General features: G+C 51.1%; 9 protein-coding genes across 9 annotated transcripts; 3 read left to right on the top strand and 6 right to left on the bottom strand.

Annotated features, from left to right (window-relative positions):
- Nucleotides 1–2,295: 2,295 nt before the first annotated feature.
- On the bottom strand, nucleotides 2,296–4,146 carry P152DRAFT_461338 (UDP-Glycosyltransferase/glycogen phosphorylase). The gene is made up of 3 exons (XM_033680108.1): nucleotides 3,256–4,146; nucleotides 2,576–3,196; nucleotides 2,296–2,523 (listed from the first exon to the last, which is right to left on the bottom strand). The coding sequence occupies exons 1-3, from the start codon at nucleotides 3,900–3,902 to the stop codon at nucleotides 2,436–2,438; spliced, it is 1,356 nt and encodes a 451-aa protein (XP_033531284.1). The 5' UTR covers nucleotides 3,903–4,146; the 3' UTR covers nucleotides 2,296–2,435.
- Nucleotides 4,147–4,360: 214 nt separating this feature from the next.
- Nucleotides 4,361–5,911, bottom strand: P152DRAFT_461337 (SGNH hydrolase). Its single transcript, XM_033680107.1, has one exon. The coding sequence runs from the start codon at nucleotides 5,426–5,428 to the stop codon at nucleotides 4,703–4,705; it is 726 nt and encodes a 241-aa protein (XP_033531283.1). The 5' UTR covers nucleotides 5,429–5,911; the 3' UTR covers nucleotides 4,361–4,702.
- Nucleotides 5,912–6,133: 222 nt separating this feature from the next.
- Nucleotides 6,134–8,388, bottom strand: P152DRAFT_516585 (alpha/beta-hydrolase). Its single transcript, XM_033682957.1, has 5 exons — nucleotides 8,081–8,388; nucleotides 7,688–8,005; nucleotides 7,031–7,636; nucleotides 6,574–6,973; nucleotides 6,134–6,517 (listed from the first exon to the last, which is right to left on the bottom strand). Exons 1-5 carry the CDS (start codon nucleotides 8,183–8,185, stop codon nucleotides 6,402–6,404), a joined length of 1,545 nt encoding a protein of 514 aa, XP_033531282.1. The 5' UTR covers nucleotides 8,186–8,388; the 3' UTR covers nucleotides 6,134–6,401.
- Nucleotides 8,389–9,232: 844 nt separating this feature from the next.
- On the bottom strand, nucleotides 9,233–10,747 carry P152DRAFT_516584 (MmgE/PrpD family protein; the record flags this gene model as incomplete). The annotated part of the gene is made up of 1 exon (XM_033682956.1): nucleotides 9,233–10,747. The coding sequence occupies one exon, from the start codon at nucleotides 10,745–10,747 to the stop codon at nucleotides 9,233–9,235; it is 1,515 nt and encodes a 504-aa protein (XP_033531281.1).
- Nucleotides 10,748–11,435: 688 nt separating this feature from the next.
- P152DRAFT_484505 (alpha/beta-hydrolase) lies at nucleotides 11,436–12,481 on the top strand (the record flags this gene model as incomplete). Its single annotated transcript, XM_033682009.1, has 4 exons — nucleotides 11,436–11,706; nucleotides 11,756–11,859; nucleotides 11,914–12,201; nucleotides 12,263–12,481. Exons 1-4 carry the CDS (start codon nucleotides 11,514–11,516, stop codon nucleotides 12,479–12,481), a joined length of 804 nt encoding a protein of 267 aa, XP_033531280.1. The 5' UTR covers nucleotides 11,436–11,513.
- Nucleotides 12,482–12,767: 286 nt separating this feature from the next.
- P152DRAFT_402871 (DUF159-domain-containing protein) lies at nucleotides 12,768–14,178 on the bottom strand (the record flags this gene model as incomplete). The annotated part of the gene is made up of 3 exons (XM_033676675.1): nucleotides 12,768–13,465; nucleotides 13,514–14,078; nucleotides 14,152–14,178. The coding sequence occupies 3 exons, from the start codon at nucleotides 14,176–14,178 to the stop codon at nucleotides 12,768–12,770; spliced, it is 1,290 nt and encodes a 429-aa protein (XP_033531279.1).
- A 226-nt stretch (nucleotides 14,179–14,404) lies between these two features.
- P152DRAFT_461333 (uncharacterized protein) lies at nucleotides 14,405–16,124 on the top strand. Its single transcript, XM_033680106.1, has 4 exons — nucleotides 14,405–14,738; nucleotides 14,790–15,364; nucleotides 15,418–15,525; nucleotides 15,572–16,124. Exons 1-4 carry the CDS (start codon nucleotides 14,500–14,502, stop codon nucleotides 15,913–15,915), a joined length of 1,266 nt encoding a protein of 421 aa, XP_033531278.1. The 5' UTR covers nucleotides 14,405–14,499; the 3' UTR covers nucleotides 15,916–16,124.
- A 15-nt stretch (nucleotides 16,125–16,139) lies between these two features.
- Nucleotides 16,140–18,337, bottom strand: P152DRAFT_461332 (uncharacterized protein). The gene has a single exon (XM_033680105.1). It carries the CDS (start codon nucleotides 17,925–17,927, stop codon nucleotides 16,428–16,430), a length of 1,500 nt encoding a protein of 499 aa, XP_033531277.1. The 5' UTR covers nucleotides 17,928–18,337; the 3' UTR covers nucleotides 16,140–16,427.
- A 481-nt stretch (nucleotides 18,338–18,818) lies between these two features.
- On the top strand, nucleotides 18,819–19,576 carry P152DRAFT_461331 (uncharacterized protein). The gene has a single exon (XM_033680104.1). It carries the CDS (start codon nucleotides 18,871–18,873, stop codon nucleotides 19,408–19,410), a length of 540 nt encoding a protein of 179 aa, XP_033531276.1. The 5' UTR covers nucleotides 18,819–18,870; the 3' UTR covers nucleotides 19,411–19,576.
- The last annotated feature ends 173 nt before the right edge of the window (nucleotides 19,577–19,749 follow it).

Here is a 19,749-nt window from a genome sequence, read left to right as displayed (position 1 = left end):
GCGATTGGGGTCTGTCTTTTATGGTTGTGACATCAACAATCTCCATATGCTTGGAACTGTAATTGCTCTCCCTTGAAATACGATGGGAAGAGGCCACAGAGCTCGAAGTCCTTCCAGGTGTACGTATTGGTTCGGTACTTTTGCTGTCCCGGCTTGGTGCCTGCTTTCTGCTCTCTTGCAAGGTCAAGTGATCAAGCATTTCAGTAAGATCACGAGAGTCGGACTCGGGTGTCTCCAACAAGTCACTAAGGATTTCCGAACTTGTGAGAGTGTATGCACCCATCAGCTCGGTCATTTGCCTGACAGCTTCTTCATGTCTCCACAGCTTCCGGTACCCCAGACAGTCCTCGACTAGGTTAATTGCCATGCCATGCTTCGCTGCGTCGACGGCGGTTGCATATACGGATATGTTCGAAATGGACCCGCATATGTATAGCTCCGTCACGAGCTTCGCTCGCAGTGACATCAATAGGCTTGTATCATGAAATGCCGAGTAATGACTGGTAGTCAAAAGCACATCCGCGTTTTTGTCCACCAGGGCTCGGACCGGTCCAGCAAACTCCACGCCGTTTGTCCTAGGTAGGAAGCAGGGCTCCTTCGCTGGTGTCCGGCATAAGAAGAGCTCGTCTTCATCCTCCAAACTATGCCGGGCAGCCACCGATGCTGCTCCGTTGGGTGACTTCCGAGCCGAGTATTTTTTAAGTATCTCCAACGCTCTCATGCGACTTCGTCCCGGCCCGGATTTCAAGTAGCCGGTGCTCTGGCTTGACCGCAACTTTCGAGGCGTCGACGGGAGAGCGGTTATGTTTCCATCCTGATCATCGACTCCCCCAAGTCCGGCCTCCTCGGTGCTGATCCGCGGGGAGAAATCCGTTACGACGTTGTCCGCATCGTCCGAGGCTTCTTCGGTGCCCGCGACAGGTCGATCTTCTTGGTATTCGGTGCGCACCCAGATGATGTCCCCAGCGTTCTCGCGAAAGGCGGGGACAAGGGATCGGATACGAGAGAGGAGGGTCGGGATAGGCGGTTGCGAGACAGGTAGGCTTCCTTTTGGCGACAAGAAGTCATCCTGTGCTCCAACGACAATTAGCGCCTGTCGTGTCTGGAATTGAGGTGCATTCTGAGTAAGCAGGTCATTGAAAGTCGATGAAGCCATGATGAGCTACTATGTATTCTTCGCCCGTTACCGCAAGCGAACCATAACAGCGCGAAGTTGTGACTTGCGCGTCTGGCTCAATACTTGGGCTTCGACGAGGTCAAGACGCGAGAGGGTCGAGAACTTCCGGAGAGAAACACGGATGTTGTACGAGGTTCGGAAAAGCTATCCCTTGTTTCAGACTGCTAAGAAGAAGAACAAGCTGTGCAACGGAATGGGACAGACCCGCCAATCGCCAGTGTGATACGAAGGCTCAAGGTCGTGGTTCGAGGGTCACGATATCGATGGTTAGCGTCAATCATTCTACGCCTAGAGACGCAGGATATGACGTTTAAATGAAAATAGCTGCGGGTAAATCAGCTGCCCTATGACAGAAAAGTCAACAACTGCCCGAGCGGCCGACCTGGGGAAATATGTTCTTAGTTCGAAGTTCTTAGCGAAGTTTGATGATGATCGATCGCCAAAGCCTCATCGGCCATCGCCTCATCCAACGGCTGGGGGCTTGTCACTGGTCAGATGAGGAGTGAGTCATGCATGATGGATTCCTTCGAGTCCAGATCACTTGATGGCTCCAAGCCTCCAAGGGCAAGCCGGGCAACCCTCTATTGTCCAAGCGTTGATGGCTTAGGTTTGAGTTCGGTATGCCTGATGCAGTGATGTCTCGTGTTTCGTGAGTCGTGTCCTCTAGTCCTCTAGTCTCTATAAGTTAGCCGTTGATTAATAGCGGGGATTCCTCCCGAGCCGCGTCCGCGTGGATTTTGATGCATGCCGTTGTTCGATCCTGCAGGGTAATATTACGTACAGATATGTTTATGCCGGTCTGCAGGACGATCAGAAAGAAAATATTTAATGAAACAAACAAATTCGTATGGACAGAGCGCTAGGTTTTCGTCGGAATATAAAGATGAAGTCTGGCCACAATCGGCCTCAACCTCACTCGTTCGATCAGATCAAAGTGACAGAATGACGGATACAAGTTCATCCAGACTTGGTCAAGGATGATCGGGAACTCGAGCATCCACAAGGTACAAATAACTCAGAAGTTCCGATATTATTTCGGGACCAAAAGCATCTGAAAAAGCTAAATAAAGTACTTTGGTACGACCTCTGTGTCACCTTTAAGCAGTCTAGGTACGGGTTCGGAATAGTTTGCTATATCTCAGAGTGCCAGCCAGATACTGCCAATACGGTACCTCTATTCTGTAGTAGTTGGATGCAATTTGGGCGTCCTTCACATTGCAATACGTTTTGGAATTCTTATAGAGAGGACGATTCCTAGCTACTCTACAATGCCCAGATCCTCCACAAGTTGAGCGAAATTATACAGGTCTACCCACTGCGGCAAGATGACCTGGGGAACGCCACCACTGTTCCAATTAGCAACGTTGTATCGGTATTTTCAGAGTCAAGGAGTCTTACGAAAGGCCATCGTGGTAACAACCGGCGCCACCATGGTGAACAAAAGCTGCAATGTGTCCCGACTGAAGCAGTGTGGGAGGTTCCACATCGAGCCACTTCACGACACGAAAGCGTCCAGCTGCTTCCTCCATTGCTGCGCTTATGAAGTCGGCGTTGTAGGCTTCGAGTTTGACCATCTTCCACAACACCTGTACGTCAGTGGCAAGAAGAACTTGTCTAATTGCTTCAGTCATAACAGTCGCATCATGGTGAGTGTACTTGAACCCGCTCCCCAAGGAAATAAGTACAGTTGGCTTTTGCTGGAGCCAAGCCAACAACTCTGCCCCGGACTCCGAGACCGTCTCCGTCCCGGCTAGGTTGATTGGTCCGGCGAGAACCACATTGCGTGGAATGATATTTAGGGGCGTGTGAGCTCCCGGCAATGTCTGGGTAATCCACGGAACTTCGGGGTGATATAAGCCCATGAAGTCGACCGGGTTTTCCAACCCCTTCTCTTTCAAGAACGCTCTCTTTTCCCTAACCTGTGGAGCCGACAAGAAGCTCATGATGACGCGGAAGTTAATGTAGATATTTGCAGGAATTAACTTCCAAGGGACGGGGTATGGGAAGCCGGATCCCAGCCTGTATGAAAGCCATGTTGAGCCGATAACCAAGAAGCTGATATGCCCGGGGAAACTCACGCTGGGTATTTCCAGAATAACGTATACTTAGGCTGCTCCGCAGGCATCATATCCGCCAGAATATTCGGCGTCACCAGAGCATGGACTCGCCGTTTCTCTCGCGTCGCGTCGAATCCTGGTGCAAGCATCGTGTCTAAGGCTATGACGGCCGGATCTACTTGGTCGATGGTTTCCGAAATAGCTTTGTATATGTTGTAGTACTCCCCCGCTGCCCAAGGCGATATAAAGTCTGGCAAATTCGGAGCCATGGTATCAATTCCTGCCAACCCCGGCGGGTGGATAATGCTCGTCTCGGATCGGAACTCCAACAATGCTTCGGTATATGTCGGCCCGGGCAGGGGGTGAAATGTAATACCCGGGACCGTCTTCATAGTAGTGAGGAAAGCAGAGGTCTCCCGGACCCTCCGCTCCAGTTTCGGGAAGGATGCGAAGTGGACTTGAATATGCGGGTGATTCTCGAGCAGGGCATATGCGGTTGCCAAAAGCACATTGCAAAGACCAGCATGCTCATTCGTCAAAAACAATATTGTATTATTCTTCCCTTGCACATGATACTTGGGTGCTTGCTGGCCTTGTGGTGATAGGAGCGGTATCAGTATCGCTCCAAGGCCGACCAGCACCGCTACAAGGGCGGCGCGCCGCAACATAGGTCTCTGCAAACGGAGGATCCACACTATCCTAGATAAGCCTAAAGCAAGGGAAGAAAACGATGAAGACTTGAATCCATTCGGCGGCTTAATCGCACATAATATCGAAGTTAAAGAGAAGGAGAAAGAGAAAGAAATAGCGTATACCTTTCATGCAAGGCTTCGGATTCGAGAGGTTTCAATACCATCCCTTCCACCTAACTTGGTTTTTGATTGGGGTATGAAAACGTCACCTTACTTCCTAGCCTGTATTATTAGTTTTACCAACCCGAACGCTCTCATAGCCGTGGGGGCTAAAAGGCGTTTCGTAATGTTCATGTAAAGTCGGTTGGTGGATGGCGGCGTTAGCCAAGGGGTCCCACCAACAGACTGGAAGCACGCCAACACAATATCAAACCACGCTGCCAAGTGCTAGAAGGCTTAATTACAACAACTTCAGGTTCAGCCGTGATTCCATTGCCATGTCATGCAAGTTCTGCACATTCAAAAGTTCTACTGTGCCGCGATTAGGCACTACCCATACTGAACTCCGTTCCGACCAAAGATGTTGAGACTGTTGACAGGTACAAGCGACCAATCGCACCAAATTGTTGACTATTATTTTATATATGCAACCGAAAGGTCAGTATATCTTCCTTTCCAAAGAGCTCCATCCATCCACTGATGACGCGCGGCTTCCCAACTCCTTGTGTCTAACATGAGCTTAATCAAATGAAAACAAAGCAGAGCAAAACAATCCATCCAGTGCGCTGTGCCATAGCAATCGCGCCGGTCCCTGCGACTACGCCGGTCCCTGTTTGCTATTCCGGCCTCTGACGGGCCTTCTCATAGAGCATGTTGGCAACAGCATTCATGCCCGCCGCAGTGGGATGCCACGCTGCACCGTTCGTCGTCGACCCTGGGTTTCCATTGATCCAGGGAATTGCACTTCCAACTCCATTTCTCTGGCTTGCCTGCGCCACCGGGATCCTTTCTACCCAGGCTTTTCCTTCAGCAGCCTGCGCGGTAGCCCTCTGCAGGGTCGCTGCCACGCCGCGATGGTGCTCCACTCGCTCTGCGTTGAATGGTACGTCCTTAGACAGTGGCGTTACATCCGGACCAAGGATCGTGAGGTATTCGACCAAGTATATCTTAGCACTCGGTGCTTGGGTGTGGATTTGGGTCAGCGCACTGTTGAATCGATTTACGAGCGTTTGCTCTGAAATGGACGGATCCGCAGCATGGCCTCCATCGCTGTCCTTTGTCAGCCCGCCGACGTATCCCAAGTCGTTTCCGCCGGATGTCACGGTGATGAGATCGGCATCCCCGGGGATTCCCGCGATTTGCGAGTTGATATTGAGGAGGGTCGAGCCAGACACGCTCAGGTCGGTCAGGTTGGCGGCAAGTCGGCTGGCGAAGATATGAGCGTAGTTCCCTCCCTCTGGAAGTCCTGGTCCGGCAGCGAATGAGCTTCCTAAGCTCGCTAGCTGGAGTGCGGTTGCACCCAGTATCTGGAGGGCGATTGCACCCACGACCCAGATGCCCATGATGTATCAGACTGTGACACAAATCCCTAGGCTGGCTTTCTTGCTGGCAAGTTCAGTAGGAGAAGTAGAAGTACAGAGTAGAAGCCACGTCTAAGAGCTGCGGGAAGTTTGGATGATGGCTGGGTCTGACTGGTTGAAAGAGATTCTATTTGGTAGATTAAGACTTAGAGGTTGTACATATCCCTATATTTAAAGGTACCAAGCCGCCGTGAACCAGAGGAACTCCATCGGTCCGAATCCCCATTATTCCCGCCCCATGGGCCGTGCAGGCCGCCAGTGCTAAAACAAGACCTAAAACGCGCGGAGTACAGTAAGACTAGAAGCTGGTGACGTAGTAAACAGCGCAGTGACTCAATCAGATGAACGAGAAGTAAAATCGGTCCATCTGACTGAGGATTAGAAATTAAGGGTTGGAGATCTCGAATCCTTCATCCTGCGGACGAGTTCCGGGATGATGTGAGTTAGTGGGTTTGGACTTCGGAGTTAGTGAGTACTGAGTACAGTGTAAGTTACTATTTATATAACTAACTTAGTTAAGTTAGTTCTAACTAACTACATACTATGTAAACAAACCCCTTTTCTTGGTGGTCGCCGCAGGGGGCGCAGGCGGCGCAGGAAGTGCTGGCTGACTAATCAAACCCGTGCCATTTTCAGAGTTCAGACTCTGGAGTATGCGACAAGCATTCTTCCATTCTTCCAAATACCAATGTCTCTTTGCGCTTAGTGTCTTGACTCAGTGATGATATTACTTGCTTTATATTTGCGTGAGCGAGCAATCGTTTTGGCCTCAATAATGTGTCCACAGTTAACTTATGAAGCTTCCTTGCAAACTTTGCGCGAAAGTCGAATTACATTTTATCTCTGCAGGCAGGTCTCGACCACTACCACACGTCTCACTGCGATTATCTTGTTCCACTATATTCCTTCGTTTTGTAATAGAGCGGTACTCAAATTATAAACGTGAACTCGGCCTCTATGGGAGCTGTGGGACATTGTTGGTTATTAGATTGCATTGCGCGTCAAATTTTCCACCTGGGACAAACGTCGCTCCAGGTCCGTTTTTGTCCGCCAGAAGAATAAGCGAATTTTCTATACGATATTATTAGAATTAGACTCTCGATTGGGAAGTTCACGCGAGTTCTTACCTGTCTCATTGTAGAGCGGCCATCCGAGCTTCAGCAAACCATATTTCGGGCTCTTTGCGAACGCTGCCCATGCCGTGTTCATAAGTTTGGATACTTGGACTTGCTCCGGCGTCGCTGGGACTGTCCCAAAAACTCCGAGAGTCCCAAAGACGTGAGAGATCTCGCTGCCATGCCAGGCTCCGGCATCAGGGGCGATGGCTTGATTTGGAAAGACGCCCATCCATCGGTATCGCCACGAGTGAACGGCGTTGTCACGACGGCGTTGAGCCTGGACCCGGGCTGAACACTGGTAGCCAAGATTCCCCAGCAAAATTGAGGTATTTGACATCGTGGCTCCCTGCAACTTCGCGATGGTAGATTGCAGCCCGTATTCGTTGTCATTGTTCCCGATTAGAAGTGGCTGACACAATGATCAGCGCTTCGTGCGATTAAGGGCAGGAAAGGATCGATATCTTACTTTTTGAATGAACCGGCCCGTCGCAGCACGCTTCTCATAATCGCTGAAGACGACCTTTTCATCCGTAACGGGATAGAAGCGCCGAAAGAGCCCGGGTTTGCCGGGACTGGTTTTGGATGCATCAAGAATGTCCTGGAATGGTTTGGTCCTCATGCATGTGACAGTTGCGTTGCCCTTTTCCGCACCGCCGCATCCGAGTCGTTCGCTCAGAGAATACCAAAGTTCCGGATTCAGTGTATTGCCAGTGGTGAAAGGGGCAGAACCAGATTCGCAAATAAATCCGTTGACGATGGGATCTTTAGCATCCGCCCAGGCGTAGGCGTATATGTCGACGGCACGAGATCCAGCCGATTCACCAAAGAGGGTGATGCGGTTCGGGTCGCCTCCGAACCTCGCGATGTTGTCCCGGACCCATTCGACGGCGGCCCGCTGGTCCAGAATTCCCAAGTTGAGTTCCGGAATGCCGGGTGCGGACGGGAAGCCGAACAGGTTGAGGCGATAATTGAACGATACAACAACGACGTCAGATTTCTCCGCAAACGTCTGCCCGTTGTAGGACGGATTGTTGGATGCTCCCGTTTGGAAACCTCCTCCATAGATCCAAACCTGCCAGTCCAATTAGCGTGATCCTGAAGTACGACTTGGGTCCAGACATACCAGCACTGCTTTCTTCCTCTCTCCACATTGCGGCTTCGTCCAGATATTGAGCGTCAGGCAATCCTCACTCTGCACGTGCCCTATCTGACTGAGGGATGTCTGGACAGCGGTGGCGATAGGGTTGGACGTGTTCACCACCGGCGAGTACAGTGCTGGACAATCAGCGCTGAACTTGTCGGCAATGAAAGGTTTCCTGTCGTGTTTTCTGCGGAGGCGTTGCGGTGGCATCCATCGTAGGTCGCCGACTGGTGGAGCCACGTAAGGAATCCCGAGATACTCTGACACTTCGGGATATTCAGAGGCAGCATGTCCTTGGACCTGTCGATTGGTTAGCTGACAGTTCCATCACTACTAAGGATTCGGACGGCCGTGGAAAGGAGGGATTAGATTTACCCTACCGCTTGTGGTCTCAACTCCCTTTCCAACCGCCCATGCTGAGACTGGATGAAGAAGAACAGCAAGCGACGCAAGGGAGTGAAGATACGTCGTTGGCAACATTGTGTTTAGGGATCTGACCAGTGCCTAAACAGTGCCTGTGAAACGGAACTGATGCTTGAACTGCACTGTAGTTCTTGTACACCCGCGTCATCTATCAACTTAGGACCCCGATGTTCATATACCACCTACCGGTAGTGTTTCATCGATAGTAGCCTCCGCATTCAAAATTGCAACTCAAGCACGGTTACCGACTACCGAGCGTTTACCACCATATTATGTTGACGAATACGAATATACGATAGATACCTTATACATTTAATGGAAGGTGCGTCAGTGACTACCTACATGTACTAACCAATTCGCAGAATCAACCCCTGACCTTGCCTTCCGCCAGTGCACGGTGAACTGATTTATTCAGATTTCGACTCTTTCCATTCCCCATTCTCCACTCTCTACAACTGAATCGGCAGTTCGGCACATCGTGATCTTGGCAATGCATCCTATTAGCCGATGACTTCAATTTCCAAGACATTTGCAAAATGTTTTGTTCGAATTGCGACAGAAGCCTTGAAAAGTAGATTCCATAAAGGGAGGTGATGGACATACTGCAGGATGATATCACCCTTGAAGGCCCTGATTCAATCCTGCAAATGCTCCCACACGAGAGGCACAATCTCTGCGATCTGATTGGTCTATCCAAAATAATACCTCGGTAAACAACACATCAAGGCATTCGTGATTCGTCATGGTTGGGCGTAAAGTATTTAGCGGGGCTAGAGAGAGCTCAAAATTGAAGTTAGTAGAGCCAAGGACGGGTGGTAGTCGGGGAGAAGAACCTAAAATAGGCGGTGCGGGGTGCCCAGGGTTGGTAGTAGTGGGCATCTAGCACAGTGGGGGAATACACAGTAGGGGTGCCTAGGATGGGAGGTCTTTCAACTACCTATTTGTTTACGGAGTAACTAGCTAGAAGTTTCGAAATAAACCGATCAGATCGCAGGATTTATATATCACGTTGTTCACGTGATAGGGGTATTTACTTTTTGGTTCAGGGGTATTATTTCCATCATCATTCATCTTCCCGTAGGTATTGCTATCATTGATCTTTGTCTATCTTGAGATAAGTTTCACAAGCTCTCCAATGCGTGGCAGGCGATCAATTGCGTTAGTCGTAGCAATTACCGCTCGTGCTCGCTTGTCCCCGAGATGCGGCTCCATCAGTTCCAGGGCTTTGAGATCAACTTCCTCTTTGGACATTGGATGCGACGGGTATCCTTTGACGTATGGCACGTACACCTCGTGGCGACGCCCACCAGTCTCCTCAACTTTTACTCGTGCACTCTCTGTCCGAGCTTCGCCGGGCGGCGGCTCCTGGCTGGGATCCTCCACTACCTCCACCTTCAACATTAGAGCTTGTACTTCCTGGTCACCTAGCATGCGCTCACGAGATTGAGCGGAAACGAAGTCAAGACGCTGATCGATTAATATGATGGCGACAAGATACTTCAGGTTCAACGCCGGCATGTTTGCGCTCCGGAAGCTGTCCGCAGCACCAGGCATTTCAACCACCACCTTCGACACTTCAGTGACAGTGATATTAGGGAGCAGGGAAAGAAGGCCATGAACCGCTGGTTGGGTAGGGCCGCCGACAGGATAGCGCTTGTAACCGGTTTCGGACAGCTCGGTTTTGTTGCCGAAATCCAACAAACTCTCCAGGTTTTCGTCACCACCTGTGAACTTCTTGGAGGTGATGAATCCCTTTTCACTGTCGAAGCTGTTTTCGACGCCGCGGAACCCCGCCTCGGCCATCAGAGCAGCGCTCAAGCCGGCTTTTGCGCCCATTCCAGCGAAGACGAAAGATTTCTCAATGTGCTCGACGTCCAAGAGCCACTGCCATGTGCCAGACGCCTGCTGTGCGCAGTAGCCCAACATGTACGAGATCTGCTCTTCAGACAAGCGAAGGAGCGACGCAGCGGCAGCGGCGGCCCCGAAGGTTGGACCGATCCCATGATTCGCAATATTGGCGTTCTGCAAGTTGTTGATGCCGAGGGCTTTAGGAATTCTGCTTGTGAACTCATAGCCCACGATGACGGCGCGAAGGACAGCGTCTCCGCTCAGTCCTCGCGTTTCTGCTAGAGCCAGAGCCACGGAGACCACTGATGGACCTGGCTGTACGAACGCTGAGGGCACAAAGTCGTTGATCTCTGCCCCGTGGCCTGCCATGGCACTGGCAAAGGCGGCGTCCACGATTGATGCCTGTTCATGGGTTCCGAGAATCGTTGCTGCGGACCGACCTCTTCCGCCGCTCAGTGAAAGCGCTAACTCTCTAGCTAGCGTCGATGGTTCCAGGTCTCTGCAAGCGACGATCGAGGCCAATGTATCCAGAATATGACTGCGGGCAAGTATACGCCAAGCGTCGGGAACTGGTACGGTTGCACTGTCTGCGATAATCTTACTGAGAGTGGAAGTAAGATTCGTAACCGGCGCCCGTGGTACTAGAGTGCTGAATTTTGAGAAATATTCGCCACCTCCTGCTGCTTCTGATTCCGAGAGTCCATGGTTGGGGGAGGAGAATGCAAGAGCCCGAGTTGCAAAGGCGACCAACACACACCTAAGGAACAGCATACTGATAACTGATAGATGATCGGATTCTAAAAGTCAACTCAGTATGTCGGCGTTTCCAGTCAATTGCTGGTATATTTAACTTGGCGGTATAAGGTATTTAACAGCTTTCTATATCTATCGCAGGACGTCGTAGGTATAAGTTCATATCACTAATTATATTGGACCTCGGCTTACAGTTCTTAAGGGAGCCCTACTTATACAAGTAATTAAGATAGTTTGGGCATATAAAGGTAAAGGTCTTAATTCACCATCGCAAAGCCGGAGAGGAGAAGAGGAGTAGGTAGCTCGGTGGACTTTCTTGGTTGCAGGATATCGTACCGGAGCATTCTTTACGATCAAAGCACTACCGCTTTTCTAGGCGCTAGGCAAGGATCAGAGGTTCCGTTTATACTGATTGGCGAATCTGAAGCCCTGCGATTGACTCCACGGGCTTTATTGCGTGCATTATGCATATAAAGTACCTAGGTGGTGCATTTACCTAACGGTGAGGAGACAGAATTTATCCCGTAGGAACTCTTGGCTCCTAGCTACGCTTTCCCTTGGATCCATTTATGACCCTCGGACGAATTTTAAGTTAGGTTAACGAGGGAATTAAACCCTTGACTAAATAGGAACTTGGGTTCATTCTCCTAGTTGGTTAATTAGGGCTGTACCTTGTCAATACAGGATGAGCAACCAGTGCGGACATCATAAGAACACGCAACTTGCCAATCGGGATTCGGCTATAGGTATCAACCAGAAGCAGCTTTCTTCTATCATATCCAGCATGAAGTCGACCTTGACATGTTGCTTATTGGCCGTAGGTGTGTCGGCGCTGCCTTCGCCGCAAAGTACAGGTCCTCAACCAGCAGCATCCTCACCGGCAAGCAGCCTGACGGACCTTTTTCCAGACCACGGGGAGAATGCGGTGCCATTCGGTCCCAAGCCAACCGGCTGCTCTGATTTCGAAGTTCTGGTTGGTGAGTTCGCACTGGTTCACCTTCCCAGTATATACTCACCCATTCATAGCCCGTGGAACTAGTGAGCCTGGACCCTTTGGGATCATAGCCGGAGACCCTTTGGTGAAGAATGTCGTTGCTGCTATGCCAGAGGCGCGGGGTTACGCAGTTCAGGTACGAACAACCCTTGTCCTGATGCTCTTAGTGCTCATCCTCAAATCCTCCTAGTATCCAGCCGTCTATTCAACAGAATCTGTTTTGATCGGTGCCGAGGATGTGGTCAATCGAGTCACGGAACAGAATCTCGCGTGTCCAAGCCAGAAGTTTGCGCTGGTGGGTTACTCGCAGGGCGCTCGTGTGATGAGGGCGGCGAGTGTGAAGTTTGATCCGTCGATATATCCCAAGATTCTGGCGTTGGTGATGTTCGGCGATCGAGGCATGAGAGACTTAAACATAACCCAGTTCCCACCTCATCTACAGACAAAACTTTTCGAGAATTGTGCACCGGCTGATCCGGTAAGTTGACAATTTCATGATCCATCAACCATCATCAGGGCGACTAACCTTGATGGCTTAGGGTTGCAGTGGTGTTGGGACCGACCCCGCGCCGCACCTAACGTACAACGCGAACGGTACGACATATCAGGCGGACTCGGCTAGGTTTATCATCGCTGCCTTCAAAGGAACACCATTGCCTGCAAAAACTGCAGTGCCAGAGGCATCGATAGTAGGAGGAGCAAGCGGCACTTCGCCAGGAGCGGAAAGCCCACCACCTCCAGAACCTGGATGTGGGTAGGCTCCTATGGTTCATGCCCGGTCTGCGACACTTTCGTTTCAAGCTTCGGCCATCGAATTTCATCTGCTTAATACACGGAACAATGCAGATATGTCGTGCCAGTTGACTCAGCAACTGCGCCTCACTGAATCCATTGAACTCCAGACCACTGAAACAACTGTGGCATGTAGGTGTCTCAACTCTGTAAATCCCATCACCACTGTCTGCTCGTTCACTTAACAAACATAGCCTCTATCTTCCAGGCCCTGGACTCGGTTCATCTTGCGATGTGGCCCAATCAATGGCTTCACTTCTTGAAGAAAGCGGTGATCTTCTGGCTACCTTCTGCTTTCTTCGGACTGCTCTTTGGCTTGATAGACCCATTGTTTGTGGCGCTATGCATCTTACGTCTGCTCTGTAGTCCTACAGTAGGTTTGGATTGTTTTGATGGGCTGAACATCAACTTGGGAGCCTTCGGTTCCCGTTCTTCGCCATCGAACAGCTCATGCTCACGCTTGATGCCGGCTGGAGGCTGTGATGAAGAAGGTTCAGTCGCCAGCACGTTAGAATCTGCCGTCACTTTGTCGAGTAAGGTTGGACGGTCGTCCCGGCTTTGGCCCTCCTCCCTTTTCAGTGCATCGGTACCTTCATCCTCATTCTGATTCTTAGCAGCTTCCTGCTTTTCGGCCAATTTCTTCTGGTTGCCGAAGAAGTTGGCTATATTGCTCTTGTTTTCCTTGCTATCAATGGGAACAATAAAGGAAGGCGAGTTGTTGCCCACTTTCCCAACATCCTTGCTCACAGGGTAGCAGTCGAGCTCGCCTTCATATGGCTTTAGGAGTGATTGAAGCTCTTTGGTCCACGTGGTCCGTTCGGGGCTAAGCCATTTGACTATATCCTCAGAGCCATTCTCGAGCATGACAGGCATTCGGTCATGAAGAAACTTAAGCTGCTTGTTGGAGTCGGTCGTGATGACGGTATACGTGTAGAGCTTCTCGTCGGAACCTGATCCCGTTAGAAATGGATATATGGGAAAGACGCAACTATTCCCACCCTCATATTTGACACAATCCCATAGCCCAGCAAAACACATCATCTTGCCATCCTTCCGCTTCGTGTAGTGCGGAATGCGGTCCTTCCCGTTATTCTTCTTCAACCACTCATAGAACCCATCGCACACGATGATACATCGCTTTTTCATCTTCATCGACGTCCACATGCCTCGGTTTTCGATCAATGAATCGTCCCTGCAATTGATTGTACGCAACATCGAGCTGTAGTCGGGGCTCCGCTTCGTCCAGAATGGTATCAAACCCCACTTCATGGCTTGAATGCGATATCGCGTCTCTTTCTGAGTGTCCTCGTTACTTTGGCTCGTAGCCTTGCCTCCATCATCTGTTTTGGGAGTCTCATCCGTCGCGTCTCCGCCAGAACCATCCTTCTCGCCATCGTCATCCGTTTTCCCGGCTCCGCGATCGGGCACATCGGCTCTGAGCACAATGCCAAAGCTCCCTGGAGGAAAATTGTAGCTTTGTCGGACCTCATCATCTTCTGGCATGCCGTCAATTGACATATGGAGGTTCATCTGCTCGAATTGGCGGCGAACATCGCCAGGACGCTAGATATAACAGTGGTCAGCCTTACGATCTCTATATCAACGAACCCAGTTAAATCCTGAAGGGGTAACAAACCAAGGCAAGGGCGTATCGCCCGCACATTTTAGCTTTCACATTCCCATTTGTGACAAGAAGAAGGAAACTGACGCCAATGTGATGCGAATGGAAAGTGTGAGAGTCAATACGAGATCGGACGTGAATTGAACTCTCCAAGGTGATCTCCACGCCGCTCGTCATTTTGGTGGAGGAGCTCCAGTTGCAGGGAACACCCTTGCTTCAATCTCAACGTCAAGACTGCATGGCCATTCAATATCAGCGGACTGCGACTCTTTGCCTCCAATCTAACAATTTCGAAATATTCAATTCAGATGGCTCCCACGTGAAGGTCGGAGGATTTGCAGTATCAGGGAACGAGTGTGGAACATGAATTCAAGACCGCTATTGAGAGCGACCGGTCGCCGTACCGAACCCTTCTTCCAACATCAAAATCTCGGCCATACGCGATGCTACCGCTACACTCGTCTATCACCACATCGACCAGAACTCCGCTTCCTAGATCGGCCGGTTCGGAGACAACTACAATATCGCCATGCGTCCTCATGGCAGGAGATCAAACGAGCGGCGAGAGAACACCCGTACACAATGACGCTAGGAGTTACATGGTAGGATCACCGTCTCTTCGCTTTCGGTTCGGGTCTAACATGCTACAACAGCGTTGGCATCAGTCTAAGCATACTCGGCTGGTTCGTCTGGTGGTACACGAAATATGTTATCCCGTCGTATGAGAATATCCCAGACCCCGTGGCGGAAAAGCTGCGGCGCGCGATCTATTTTACGAATATCCAACTCGACGTACGGAAGGCCAACAGGTATTATCGCGAGGCGCTGGAGAAGGCGCAGGAGTGTGGGATGGACCAGTGGTCAGACGAAGTGATGGGCATCAAGATTATGGTGGCATTCTTATTTGAAAAGGCGAACGACTACGCAACGTCGATCCGCGTGCTTGAGCTGGTCAAGCGAGACGCTTTGAGATGGCTGGAGAAGGAAGGGAAAGATCACATGGCCGACGGGAGGAGGACGAGAGTTTTGGCGAAGGCATGCGGGATCTCGGGGAAATTGGGGGAGCTATATGGAAGCCCGTGGATAGAGGATTTTGATAAGTCACATGCGGAGCTGCTTTGGGCTGTCGAGACGGTGTTGAAAGAGCAGAAGAGGAGAAACACGGAGGGTGTAAAAGAAGGAGAGGGAGAGTGGATGGATGATGAAGAGATTGGGGGATCGATGGAAGGTGAGCAATCGTCCATGTTCTCTATGGGGTTGATGCTAACCAAGACTTCACAGCACTTGCGAGATCCTACCAAGAAAAGAACCAACATTATTTGGCGGCCCCGTTGTACCTACAAGCTCTTCGACATTGCCCCTCCGATTCCTGCCATTCCGTTGTTCTCAGTATGTTCTCCACCCGTGCGTGGAACAGCAGCTAATACCTTCCCAGTGACAAATCTTGCCTCGGCGATTGCAGAACAAAGACCACCCTCATCCGACTCCGCTAAATCTATGGATATGCCCTCTCTGACAGAACAAGCCCGATTGTGGCTTCAGAAATCATTAGACCTTGCAAAGATCATCCCTCCCGACCAGTACAGCTCGGAGTGTGATGAGGGCAGGGTTGCTGCTTTGCACAATCTTGGCGAATTAGCAGAGAGAGGAAACCGATTGCATGAGGCGAAGCGGAGTTACGAGGAGGCAAAGACCATTGCCAAAGGTGTGGGATTTGAAGAGGGCCTTAAAGAGGCTACAATCTCATTAAATCGGGTTCAGAAAGCTTTGGCTGTTTGAGACATCCATAAGCACTTGAGCAGGTGCTCTGTCGGGTCTGTATGTGTCACTCAGGCACCGCTCTACTCGATCTGTTGCGAATATTGTACAATAAATCCAACTTGGCGGAGTTCCTGTTAGAACCCGCAAATACCGCATTGGGAGCAATCTGAACGCCTCTTGCACGACAAAGGAATAAGCCATGACACGACATAAAAGCGAATATGAACATTTGAAATATATGCCATTGGGATATTCATAGTATACGTTCAAGCGATTTGGCCGTATCGTCATACAAAAGTTGAGAGAGCCTGTCAACAGGCATCTCAGCATCTCAGATGCGACATGTCACTGAGCCTGCAGGGCACCATTTTGCGTCACCATACGCAAGCCTCCAAAGTCCAAACGAGGGCGCGGTCAAATGAACGACCTGGGTATCCTTTCTCTATTCCCCCACCAACCCGAATCCAACCAACCCTCCAAGCCAGAATCCAAAACGGCTTCCCACGCATCCACCCCTTCATGCACGGTTCTTACCGCCTCCCCTCCCAAGCCGGCATCATCAGCGGCCTCTCCCTCTCGTCCGCACCCCGCGGTACCAGCTTAATCCTCGTCCGCCCAATCGTCACCTCCGGTGTCCGTCGCTCTGCGCTCGCTGCATTGTTCGCCGCATTCTGCTGTGCGATTTGGCGTCCGATGGTTGCTGCTCGCTTGATCGACCGGCTGGGTTTAATCGAGGTGCTGCTAGATGCGCTGGATGAGGGAGATTGGGCAATGCGAGTAGCCAGGGCGGTGACGCCGGAAATGGAGGCGCGGCGATCATACTGGCGAGAAGGGGACAGCGGCGGGATCGGTGGGGGGTTAGACGATGGGATCTCTGCATCGTGGAAAGTGTTGTCAGGGGCGGCGTGTGCCGATCTCTTTGATTTCGAGCGACCAAGGCTGATACTATGGCCGATATTCCGGAGTCGTGAGCGTTGTAGTTTGCGTGGCGAATCGGACGGGTCATTTCTGTATGGGTCGTGGTCCAGGAAATTTGTGGCTTGGAAGGGCGCTTGTGTCCGGGCAAGAGAAATGCTGCTAGCATTCTTCGATGCATACCCTCTCATATGTGTCGTCGCTAAAGACTCTGCGCCCATACGCATGGTGCTGACTGCAGGAGCGGATGCACTGGGCCAGGGTGTATCTCGCCGTTTTGTATCCTGGTACTCATCGGGGGTTGACACTGAAGTGTATGACTCGCCATCGATGTCTGGACTGGTGTCATACATTCCGAGGCTCGTGCTAAGCCTCTCCGAGTAGGTGCTGCTGCTCTCAGAAGGGCTCTGGGCAGCTTCCGTCGCTGACTGTGCCATGATCCCGAAATTCGCATTCCGGTGATGGCTAGCGTTGTCCACATATGGTAAAGAAGCCATCGATGCAGCGGCTCGGGTGTCCAATTGGAGGTTGTAAGGCGACCTGCGCGGCGACTTCACGAGCTTCGTAGAAACCTTTAGCTCTCTACCGCGATCAGTGCGGCGTAGAAGGTTTTTAGCCAAAGACCTTTTGCTTTCCGGAACGAGGGGAGAAGGGAGTGGGGAATCGAGCGAGACGCTGGACATGTTCTTCTGGGCTTGTCTGGCCAAGTTGCGTGTCGTCCGCTCTGGCGAAGCCGGGACGTTGACGATGCGTGGACGGCCTGGGCATGCGTTGATCGTAACAACCCTAAACTCCTTCTCTTTCTCGTCAGGGCACAGATCGTACAGGGAGGCCCAATCATCGTCATCAGGGCTCTCAACAGAGTCTGAATCGCCGGTACCAGGATCGCCTGGAGACAGAGTCTCTTCCGAGGATAGATAGAGCGAGTTAAATAGGGAAGGTCGCGGTCCGGAGTTCGATGAGAGTGCCATCTTCTCAAGGCCCGATTCGGTTCTCATTGCCTCTGGGGGAAACAGCTCAGCTGCATTGGCGGAAGAGGACGAATGGGAATGGATCACAGCGGGCCTCTTCATGCTCCACCGATGGGACTGGTGGGCTAGGAGGACTGTCGCCATGTTGACATCGGTGCCTCAACTGAACCAATACGACTGAATCTCTTTGAGAGACTGCCGTTTAAGACTCTACACCAAATTCTACAACGACTGAGATGACAAGGCGATGGAGAGATGGTTCCAGAAAGGACTCCACTCCAACGATAAACAGAGATTCGTATAGGGTATCAGACGGGATTTGTATTGCTCGGAGAGATTAGGAAGACATGAAATGAACTGAATAAAGGCGAAGAGTGGGGGGGATATAAGATGAGGGCCGGACGGACCAGCGGAATGCGTGGGAGGACTCAAGAAACGGCCGATGTCGATGATAAACAAATTCGTTCTCGTCTAATGCGGGATGACAAGACTTTGTGAGAGAGAAATAACGAGATGCAGAAAGAGTGAGGGGAAAGGCATATGGGAGTTTCAAATACAATCCATTGATAAAGTGCAATAGATGAAGCACCCTGGGCTGGAGGAGTTTCTGATTCCGCCAGCCCCTGTTGGGTGGAGGGGCAAAGGTGCAAGGGAGGCTGCGAGGGGTGCAGGTTTGGGTTGGAAGTCTGGAACAGTGGAGGAGAGGACAAGGATCGTTTCGGGTCGCGAGACTCTTCGTGTGGAGGGGTCGTATCGGATTCCATTGGCCACCGCAATCCTCTCCGTAACTCCGTCGATGTGCGCTGGAAGATACGATGCGACGAACTGGATCGTAGGAACTATCGTGGGTGACTGTCAGCCTACTGCTTAGCGGGATCGAAGTTTCGCCCTGCACATCCTATTCTCTGCCTCGAAAAACCCGGATTGCCTCTGCCCAGGTTTCGTATACATCGCACTCATACAATGCCTCCAGCATCGCAGACAGGTGTTCGGAGCGGAGGGTTAATGGTGGACAGAATCTAACTCCTCCGATCCAAAGTAAGCCCGCTTACCAGTTCGACGTCGAGCTTCACGAAAGAACGCCCTGATGTCCCAAAATTGGCTTTGGAGACCTGAGTGCCGCATCAGACTTTGCATAGAAGCTCAACAACTGGCGCGTGGATTCGGGGGAATATCGCGGCAGACAAGGAGCGCCACGGCGGTTCAAAGTCATCGATGGATAACCCAAATCGTTCGCCAGGAAGGCGAGACTACAAGCGTGTCATCTGTCACAGCCTTTGTTCTCAAAGCTCCATCCCTGGGCGGGTCGTTCGTTTCTGCTAGCCTGCTTGCGCAATGTCGTTTGATCGACCTGGTCGTGCTGGCATCCTCCTGGCTCCGCTTCCATGCGGCGTCGCCATTTGAGGATGACGACAATATGTTTGCTGAAAGTGCATATATTGTTCGAAAGTACCTCGTACCTAAATACCTTGATTCCTGGTATCAGATGCACCGATACGACTCTTTGATGCATTCCCAACGCTTAACGGTGGTTTGTATGAAATTTCCCAAGAAATATTTATACTTGACATTCAGCTTCTGGGCCATTAGCTTGCTGAGTGGACAGGTTCTTGCTAAATGTACATAACAAAAATGCCTGTGTCGAGGGAATTCCGACCGGATTCCAGAAGGAAAGATGTTTATCCGACGCCAATCAGATCATATTCCTCCGATAGGCTTATTATGACGTTTTACAGAACCGAACCGACCGTGCAGCAAAGATGTTGATTTAAGTTGGTGCTATGATTTAAGCCGTTTCAAGGCCCGGCACTCAGCAGTCTTTCTGTCGGTGCTTGTAGTCCTAGGAGGAGTTCTGTACGTACTAATAAAGTATCGTTAGAAGTTTCTGGGGTCCTGGTCGCGCCTTGTCGGCAGTCAGCCGCTGGCATCGTAATTGCGGCAGTCGGCAGCCCATAATTGGACACGA

Source organism: Eremomyces bilateralis (assembly GCF_010015585.1).
Source record: "Eremomyces bilateralis CBS 781.70 unplaced genomic scaffold P152scaffold_23, whole genome shotgun sequence".
NCBI classification, from domain to species: Eukaryota; Fungi; Ascomycota; class Dothideomycetes; order Eremomycetales; family Eremomycetaceae; genus Eremomyces; species Eremomyces bilateralis.
Note: the sequence above shows the minus strand (reverse complement) of the source record. Positions and strands in the feature narration are given on the sequence as shown.